Source organism: Stegastes partitus, unplaced genomic scaffold, assembly GCF_000690725.1.
Source record: "Stegastes partitus isolate 25-593 unplaced genomic scaffold, Stegastes_partitus-1.0.2 Scaffold56, whole genome shotgun sequence".
Lineage (NCBI taxonomy): Eukaryota > Metazoa > Chordata > Actinopteri > Pomacentridae > Stegastes > Stegastes partitus.
The window spans coordinates 754,808-764,788 of NW_007577787.1; the positions used below are offsets into that span (position 1 = coordinate 754,808).

At 39.6% G+C, this 9,981-nt stretch overlaps 1 protein-coding gene across 1 annotated transcript in view; it reads left to right on the forward strand.

Moving 5' to 3' along the window:
- LOC103352939 (rho GTPase-activating protein 6) overlaps positions 1-9,981 on the forward strand; it is a 36,758-nt gene that overhangs the window by 12,577 nt on the left and 14,200 nt on the right. Inside the window, exon 2 of the mRNA XM_008275652.1 lies at positions 2,056-2,343. Within this exon, the coding sequence (XP_008273874.1) occupies positions 2,197-2,343 (147 nt within the window). The 5' untranslated portion in view covers positions 2,056-2,196. The remainder of the gene's footprint in view (positions 1-2,055; positions 2,344-9,981) is intronic.

Sequence of the window (9,981 nt, forward strand, 5' to 3'; positions counted from 1 at the left end):
TATAACACTGTGGTAATGATATTCTCATCGCAGGTCTGAGAAGTCTGTACAAGAGAATGTAAATGCTAGAACAGAGCCTTGTTTTGCTTGTATTTAATATCCCCCTCAAAAATCTAATGGCACCGGAGAACTAACCTCATAAATCACAAGGAAAAATTACCTCCCACATGCATCCCCAGAAACCTGCATGGTTCCATTGAGGCAGCAGCACTAACAGCATCCCTGCCAGCAGGCTGCACATTGTACTGCTCGTTATAGTCCCTCTGTATAATTCTGCACTGCACTGTTCCACTGATCAAAAGACTAATCCTCATTTATGTTCCAAAACATGAATTTGATTAAAGAAAAAGAAAAAAAGCTTTCTGTTTTAAGCATGAATCTGTACAGTCGTCCTCAAATATATTCACACTCTTCCATTAAAGAAAAGGCAAAATTCACAAAAGTCACTCAAACAACTAGAAATTGAAAAAAGTAATAATAAATAAAAATTTGCTAAATTATAGTTTGGTGAAATATGACATTGCTTTTGAATTGTGGTGGAAAAGAATAATAATTTAAAAAAACTGTCCCTAACAAATTAGAGCACTTTGCTGATGAGCAATGGGCCAAAATCAAAATCCCTGTCAACAAGTGCAGAAGTCTGATTGAGAGTTACAGAAAACACTTGATTGCAGTGATTGTCTCAAAGGGTTGTTCAACTAAATATTAGTTTATAGGTCCCATCATGCTTGTTTTTTTTGTTTTTTTTTAATTTTTCCATTGAACCACAATTCAAAAGCAATGTCATGATTTTCATTAAATTTTTATTTATCATTACTTTTGTCAATTTCAACTTATTTCAGTGACAGCTGTGTTTTTTTCCCCTTCTTTAATGGGAGGGTATGAATACATTTGAGGATGACTGTATTTCTAAAAAAAAAAAACAAAACAAAAAATCTCTAAGCCTCACATGTAGCACCTTCCTGAACCCGGCATTTACTCTGACATCCTTTACGAGGTTAGGGGATGTAAGCTGCACCTAACCCTCTGAGAAATGATATAACGGGAAGTGTGATGAGAATCTCTTACTCCAAACCTCGCCACCACCAAATAAGTGGATCAAACGCGAAGCCGCCCTCTTATCACCACTTCCCTTGTCTGTTTGGTGGACTGTGGTATCTGATGAATCCTTATCGTGGCCATACAGTGCTGGTTCTCATGTCATGTTATCACACAGGTCCCTTCCCCAGGGCTCCCACAGGAAGGCTCTGTTCCGAGGGCGCTGCATGCCATGTATCTCAACTGCCTTATGGTGAAGTGTGGAGGAGGGGGGGGAATAAAAATTGCAGGGTGAGAGCCGTAAATTTGGGCAAGGTCTGTCCCAGAAGACTTATTACATTTGAGAGGCAAACGGGAAGGACTAAAAGGGTAATTTTGGTAGTTTTACTTGAAGTTTGTTGTGTGTTTTCTGGGTATAAAAGGGCTTCTCTAGAAATCCAGACACTGGGTGGAACTATTTATAGAAATGTTGAGCTTTACATCAAGTATTTATTAACAGGGCTTAAATTTTATGTAATAAGTTTTGTTCTAAATCATTATCAATCAATTACAGAGACTAGGATAATTACATGTGATATTTAGATGTAAAATCTCTGGAATGTCTCATCATTTTTGTGTGATATTGATGAACAACAACATAAACATAGGCTATAAGTTTATAAGAATGTCTCACTAGAGGGTCATTTTTTTCCCCATTGAATTGCACTGGTCACATCTGAAGGCTTTAGCCCACTGTGTTTACCCTGCTGGTGTTCATTGCAATTAATCCTTTTCTAGTTTAACAGCAGGAACCAGCTTTAAGTGAGTCATACCCACGCATAAATTAAAATGCCTGGGTGTATTGTTTATTTTGGTGCTTTGGGGAAATTAACCCACACTTCTTTAAATCGTTATTAAAATGATGAAAGCAGGAAGTACTGAGTCAGAGAGTTGGGAAGTGGAGAAAAAGGAGGAGGAGGAGGTGAAGGAGGAGGAGGAGGAGGTGACCAGAGAGTACAGGCGCGTATTTCATAATAGCGAGCATGGTGACGCGCCTGGGATTTGGTGCTGCTGTGGAGCCGTGCGTCTTTTACGCGTTGGTTTGGATTTGTAGCAGAGATATGTTTTAACACTTCTTTTTTTCTTTTTTAATCCACGAACTGAGTTGCTAAATGAAATATGTCCGCTCAAGGATTGCTAAGCAGTGTTTTCTCATGCTCGCTAAGTCCCAAAAGTATTTCCAAGCGGAGGCTGAGGCAGACCAGGAGCTTGGACTCGGCGTTGATGCGGCATTACGGTACCGAAGCGGAGGAGAGCTTGTTTAAGGTCAGTGACCCTGTTGTCGGATGTGATTGTCTGAAATGCCAAACAGCACAAACTTTTGTCGGCGTGTTTCCTTCACTGTTAAAGGTGTTAGACGATCAGATTTGTGGGCGTTGTGATGATGAGATTTCTGCGGTTGCAACTTTACCCAAAACTTCCCTGAGCGTCACTTTTTACATTTGTTTATTTTTTATTATGCATTTTCATACAAGAAATATTGTGTACAAGAAGTAAAGTGGAGCTTTTGTTCTTTTTTTGTGCCTTGTACATGTTTCCAAATTCAGGAAGTGGCTGGAATCCATTTAAAGTCTTTGTTTTTCATTAATCTGAAATAAAACAGGGATTTTTGCTTCTTGCACATGAGCCACACTGCTTTTGGCGTGAGAAAAAGTAAATAAATCTGAAGGAAATCGAGGCTTTTTAGTGTTGCAACATCAGCAAGTGTGACTAACAGGACAGCTCTGCGGTACGTGTGGACCTTTGATGCAATTTTCAGGCAACGTCAGACAATAAAAGTGACTCAAGTCTTTGTTTTTTGTGACAAATCCATGTCAGTGGACGCCTTTGCTTTGACTAACTTGCTGGAGGAGGTGTGACAGCATGGAAAATCTCATAAAGAAAACAAAAAGAAGCTTATTTTATGGCATCATAGGAGAAATTTCAAGGTGGACTTCTGGGAAAAGTGAAGAAAATTCTGGTATCATTTCATTTTAAGTATGTCAGATAGCAATATTGTGAAATGAGCTTTTCAGATTCATGCATTGTGAATCTGTTGGTATTCCTGTAAGGCCATTAGTCTTGAGAAACAACTTTTTTTTTTCTAACTTGAGCTGAGGAAAACAATGTATTATTATTCTAAACTGATTTATGCACTCATTAGTTTCACAGATTAATACAATGCCGTCTGTATTTGTTCCTGTTCAACACTTTGGAACTTTGTAAAGAAAAGTGCGACATAAATTAACTTTATTATGATTGTTCCACTACACAATCTGCACAGGTAAAACACAGTGACATTTCTGTTACAGTAGAACAAATCACTGAATATTAGTTCCTGAGACTGAGTCAGTCTGCACTGTTGTGCTCAAATTGGTCCTCATGGTAACACTGTTTACGGAGTATAATGGAAATGTATTACAGACGTGACATTATAATAGGCTTGTAATAAATGCCAAGTATCTGTTCTCTCTTGAAGTCATCAACGAGGACCCAGATCCTGCAGCCAGAACCCTTAGAAATGTATTCGGTAAATTCGAATAAAGCTGATTAATATGTGAGACAACTATGTGTCACGCAGGATCTTTAATGTGATTTATGATGTTGGGGAGCCAGCGTGTGCTAACATGAGCCTGGTTATTTTTTTGCCAAGAATTGTTAAGCTGGAAAGTCTTACCTCCGTTGCAAGATAACAGCCTCAGACTTTATGTGGAACTGTAGCTGTTATATATATATTCTCATTAGTCACTGATTTGTCTTCTACTTTCACTAAGACCTGTAGGGATATTTTAAGACTATATAGCTGTGCTGTTTTTTTTTTTACAGTTAAAATATAACACTAAGAAGAAATCTAGTCATTTAGCTGAAATCTGAGTTGTGGGATCCTTCCTGGAGACTCACATGACGTTGTCAGCTTACAGTCACAGTATGTAAGTGCCTCACTGTATGCAAACTTCAATGCAAGCCAGCAATCAAAGCTGCATTTTCTGGGGCACCGTGATAGCTCACCTGGTTGAGCTGGTGTCCCGTGAACAGGGGCTAAAGTCCCTGACGCAGTGGTAGTGAGTTTGAGTCCGGCTCATGACCCTTTGCTGCAGATTCTTCTCCCCCACTTTCCTGTCTCTCTCTTCACTATCAAATAAAGGCAAAAAACAAAAGACCAAAAAAATAACTTCAAAAAAACATTTTCTGGCTGTGCAAACATTTGACCAGTGGTTCATTCAGGGACAACAGTATCCAAGAGACCATTGCAACAACATTAGTGTAGTCAGGTTTACAGCATTTTCCCTTTTCCACAAAGCGCTGCTGCACCTCCGCCCAATAACAGCTCCAGCTTTGTAAGATTCCCCTTTCGTGAGATGTGCTTTGTACCTCAAACTGTCCAGGCCTCTTGTAAAACTGACTGTATTTAGTTTGCTGAATGCCATCCAATGAAATTTATTTAAGACTAAATCACAAAGGCCAGGCTTGCTAATGATTAGTCTGCAGCCAATGAAAATACGTCATTGCAATGTGTCATATTCGATGTATCCTAATTCAGGTGTGCAGTCTCGCCTGCGGTGCTTTCTTTAATGCTTGTGATGTTCAAATGATCGTAACTTATTGCAGCATGATCCTAACACAAGAACACAAACCTTCCCTTGATTTAAATAAAAGTGTCAGAATGGCATTATTGATCTACATGAGAAATGACCTTCTGTGTTCAATAGGTGGACTATTGTTGTTGTGCTTTATTAGCGGCGTACTCACTCAGGATCTCTGCAGTCTGAGCTGAGACGGAAAGCAGAGACATCTGGTTTACATGAAGAAAGCTTCAACTCTTATTTCTCACAGTGCAGCAGCATGACCTGATCCTTGGCTACAGTCCCTCAGGCACATATTTCTTCCCACAAGAGACTGTCCGTTTACATGGCATGGGGCTGAATCTGCTGGCTTGCAACTGCAGCGACGTGACATCAGGTTTACGTCCCATGAATGGAAAACACACAGAGGGATAGTTGTGAATGCAAGCGTCGAATCGCTGTTTAACATCTATTCTGACTTTTAGCTACCTTTGTGTGGTTACATAACGGACAGATATGATCTCCTTAGTGCAACTCAGAGGGTACTCTCAGGCTAAATACGTAGCAAGACACTTGCACTGCATAACCAAATTTAGTTCATAGTTTGGCTGTGAGAATACAGTAAGATAGTGGTGGCACAATAGGGTGTAAAATTAGTTATGTTGGGGCTTTCAAGGTGCCAGATAAGCTGATAGAAGAGAGGTGTATGAATCATTTTGGCTTTGGCTATTACATAATTAAAGTTTTTTTACTCTGTGGAGTATACTCAAACATGAACATGCTGTCCTTACATATAAGAACAACATGTTCACTGTTGAGCATTTGGAGGGCAAAAATGCAACAACACTGAGAGGAGACTGAGCTGTGTTATGAAATCAGATCATTTCAGTTAAAAGTTTTAAACAGGCTTTAAAGGCAGCATTAACAATATGTACATTTCAGTTATAGCTTATGTATTCACCCAGGAATCTACAACACCTTGACGTGCATTGATCTCATGTCTACATCTTCCCGGCGTACTGCGCTGTAGCTCTGATCTTGAGGTTTTCTGACAGTAGGCATGACCGCCCTACTTCAAGGCAAATGCTGTTTAATACGACCGCGGTGGATCTTTTCATTGGTTACAGTCATGTTTAAGATTTGTTTAAGTGGATTTTGCTTTTCATTTTGGGCTGTTATTAGACTGGCCTCTGGTTATGACTTTGTGAGATATTGGAAAATGTTTCATTCTAGTTGAATCCTGGATGTAAAAACCTAACTTAATAAAGTAATTCAGTGCCTTTGCCTTTTTCTGCATTCTGCTTTAATATCGTCTAAAGGAAATCTTGTCTGTAGAAGATGATGATTTTGAAAGGACCCCCAAGCGGCGTCTATTGTAATCTTCGTTCACTTGATATAATGCTCAAGGCTTTACAGGAATACTTTAGTATGACGCTCTAAAAAAAAAAAAAAGAAGTTGATTAGATATACAGCTATGAAATATATCTTCACTCACTGAGGTTTCTCTTAGGGACTCGGTAAATTGCAGAAACTTATAAAGCCTTTAGAGGGAGCCGTTCATCATAATGTTGTAGTAATGTAGTGACGAAATGAGGGCATAAATCACTGGAGCAAAGATTAAGAGTTGATAGGACACAGTATCCAAAGATGTGTGCTCTCAGCTTGTGCTAAAATTGGAAGTTTTTTTGCTAAATGTACACAGTTCCCAAATTATTCATGGTTGCGCTCCATTTGTAACATTGCACATCCATGAGATCATTAGTTTGTGTTGTTTGCTCAAGGAGTGTTGTCACTGGGACACATATTTCAAATGTCAGTTTAATCTTTACTCTCATTCCCTATATGCCAAGCTGGAGGAGGCCGAGTTTATAGAGCAGTGGAATAAATGATTGTGGAGCATTTATTACCTGCATTTTCTCGGAGGATCGCGATCGTTCTTAACGTATGCAGGCCTTTGTCAGTTCTTTGCTCATTTCGCGTCATTACAGCCTCATTTCACATGCTAGTAAGCAAAGCTGCGAGCATAATTCGTGAATGGAAGCATCTGAGACATTAAATTTCAAAATGAGATCACGATGTGCCGCAAAACACATCTGAATGCTCTCTTGTTGGAATAATTTGATGCAGAGAAAGAGAAGTTTGAGAGTACTGAGCAGCTGGAGTGTTTAGGTAAAGTGCCATCTGCATTCCTCTGAGCACCGTGGAGGAGAGATGGCCTGGAGGAGAATGAGCTTGCAGGAAACTGAAAAGTGCTCTCCTGGATCTCACCAAAGGGGATTAAGTTTGTGAAATGCAAGAGGAAACAAACTGAAGTCTAGCTTATTTTCAGAAAGATTGAGAGACTCATTAAATCTAGCGGTGCTTCCTCCTCTGTTACTTTATTCTCAGTAATAATGAAGCTGAAAAAGTGACACTAGTGCTACAAGATAGACTCCAATTAAAGTTTATAAAGGCAGATAATAACACAAATATTTTTAACTGTGACTCACAAATGAGTTTGAGGTGTCTCACCGAAATATATTGTCTAATATTGCGCTCTCAGTTCAGACCGCCGTGAAACTAAACCCCCTCCCTTGGAACACGTGGTAGTAAATGTATCACTGACTATAGACATGTTTCAAAAGAGCGAGTGAATTCCAAACAGTGGACATGTCGGACTTAATTAGTATCTTGAATGCTTTTGTGAAGCGATGAGTTCGAGGAGACCCTCACACCGTGGCTGTGCGAAAATGGAAGTGATATTTTTTGTCTAATTGTAGTCGGCAGAATGAATATTTAATCCTATCTGCATACTGATGCAGCTGTTGGTCTGTTCACAATATGATATGACAATATGATATTTGTCAGCAGCTGCTGCGCACAAAGCCTTTGAATGCATTCTTGCTATTTATTAAAATGAGTGAAAATGTAATAAAGGACGCCTGTGGATTTTTGATTTCTAGATTTTGTTTAATTATGTGTTCGCTTCAGTATGGAGACCGCGCAAGTTAATTTGGCATATACGCTAAATGGATGTTTTCCTGACAGCAGGACACAATGATCATCAGCTACCTGAGTTTAAATGTGTAAAACATCAAGCTGCTAATATACTGATAATAAGGTAAACTGTATGTCACTCAGCTATTCCACAGACCGCATTGTAGAGAGTTTTGTGTTGTGTTTTGTTTTGTCTGTCTGGCACGCTGCCTCCTGTTCATCATCCCCCTGCATAGCAATAAGAAACCTCATTTCTAGAAAATCACACAAGCCTCAGTGTGCTTTCCAAGATAATAATACATTTTACAGCAAGTAGCCCAAAAAACAGTGTAAAACAAGAAGCAAAAACCGAAGTCGTATGAATCCAGGACAAAAGAATGCCAAGACTTTGCATTTTTCAAGCTTTACTATCAATGCTAATAATTCAGCTGTGGGCAAGTGAAAACAGATTCAGGTTTTAAGCTTTGATTTATTCAGGATTTTGTGGAAAAAGTAAATGGACCCTTTGGAATTAATATCCGTCTAGAATACTAAATTGTTGAAGCCTCTAAGTTACACTCACAAACAAACACAAACATTTTGCTATTCACAGGAAGCATCTCCTAATTTGAGTCGTGCTTTGTTAAAAGAGAACACTTAGCATCAAACTGTTGATTTGCATAAAGATGAAAAGAGTTAGAACATATTCTGAAAGAGTTCAGATATTCATCATATCATAGTTAGACAGATTGTCTGTAAGTGGAGACAATTTAGCTCTGTAGCTGTTCGTGGTGGGTGTCCAGCTAAGATGACTCCAAAGGCACAACGCTGCATGTTCAATGAGGTAAAAAAAAGAAGCCCCAAGTAACAGCTAAAGGCTTAAAGGAATTATTGGAGCTGCTTAACAGCTCTGTTCGTGGCTGTACCACGTGCAAATTATTGAACAGACATGGTGTTTGGGTTTAATTGTTCAGGAGGAACATGCAGCACTACGTATAGCATCAAAAGGGCATTTGGAAAGGTGAAGTGTGATCGAGGGAGCATCATGATTTGGAGTGCTTTGATGCCTCTGTGCCAGGGCAGCTCTTCATTACTGAGGAGAAAATACATTTCCAAGTTTATTGAGGTATTTTTGAGGATAGCGTCAGGGCGGCTTTCTGCCAGCTGAAGCTCAGGCCACAAACGATTATAATTGTTTACGTTATTAGCTTAAGCACATTGTGTTTGTCTACACTTGTTACTTCGACGGAGATCAGATCTCATTTAATGACCAATTAAAGCATTCCGAGCGGTTCACATAGTTTTTCTCATCACTGTAGTTGCTGGCACTTCTGTCTGACTACCGGGATCCGTCTACAAGGGTGTTTTCCTTTCATTTGCCCTATTAGACCGCTTCTCCGGACTGCAGGCGGTAGACTGTGCCAGACACCGTCATGTAGCACCTGTCAGTGTGAACAACTTTCACCTTTAAAACTTTTATAGACCTTTTTCCCAGTGTCAGCTTTGCCCTATCGTACAGTAGTAGAAAAAGAACATTAGTGTTCCTAATAACACTAATGATGCCCATGTTCTAGTCTAGAGACCCAGCAGGCTGTGACAGGGAGCCTGCATGTACTGTACCAAGACCCTGAAACTAAAGCACTTACATAGAGATTAACTATTTTATTATTTACATCTGGACTTATTTTCTACAGTTTCATGTAAAAACGTCCATCAAGAAAGATGGTGTATTGGTACTTTTGGCATTTACTAGGCCACTTTACATTGTCTTTGATAAGGCCAATTAGGTCAACATCATTTACTCGTACCTCAAACCCAAAGGTGACAGGCTTTTTGATCAGGCTCTGGACCAGTCCCCTGCTCCACATTAAATCCTATCCCACCATTGGCAATTTAAAATCACAATTATAGACTCACTTTTTTTTTTCTCCATTGCTTTTAGTTCCTCCTGAAGGTGCCCCAGCCATGCCCACTCTTTTTATCGACCTGCTGTTGTATTGATCGGTTGCCAGATTTTACTCGGCTTTCTCCTTTACTCTTTTGCTTTTATAGTTCCACCTGTTCTACCTTGGCTACTCTGTTCAAATGACTGTCTTCACTTGTGTTTACCCTTGTCACTTCCTCCATGCATTTATATGCACGATTGCCCATTATTAACTTTGTGTCATCTCTCTGTTGTGTTTTGCCCTCTCTGTTCTCTCTCCTTGTACCTCTCTGCTGGTATTTCTGGATCTGTGTGGCGATGGTTTCCACCAACATGTCCAGTGTTTACATTCTCTTGTTTGCCGTCTGTTTCTCTGTGCTATTACTTTTCACTTTAGCCTCACCCCAACCAGTTCTGCTGGAGGTCTCTTCAGATTAAAAGGGAGCTCTTCCTTTCCACTGTCGAGAATTATTAGTATTGTAG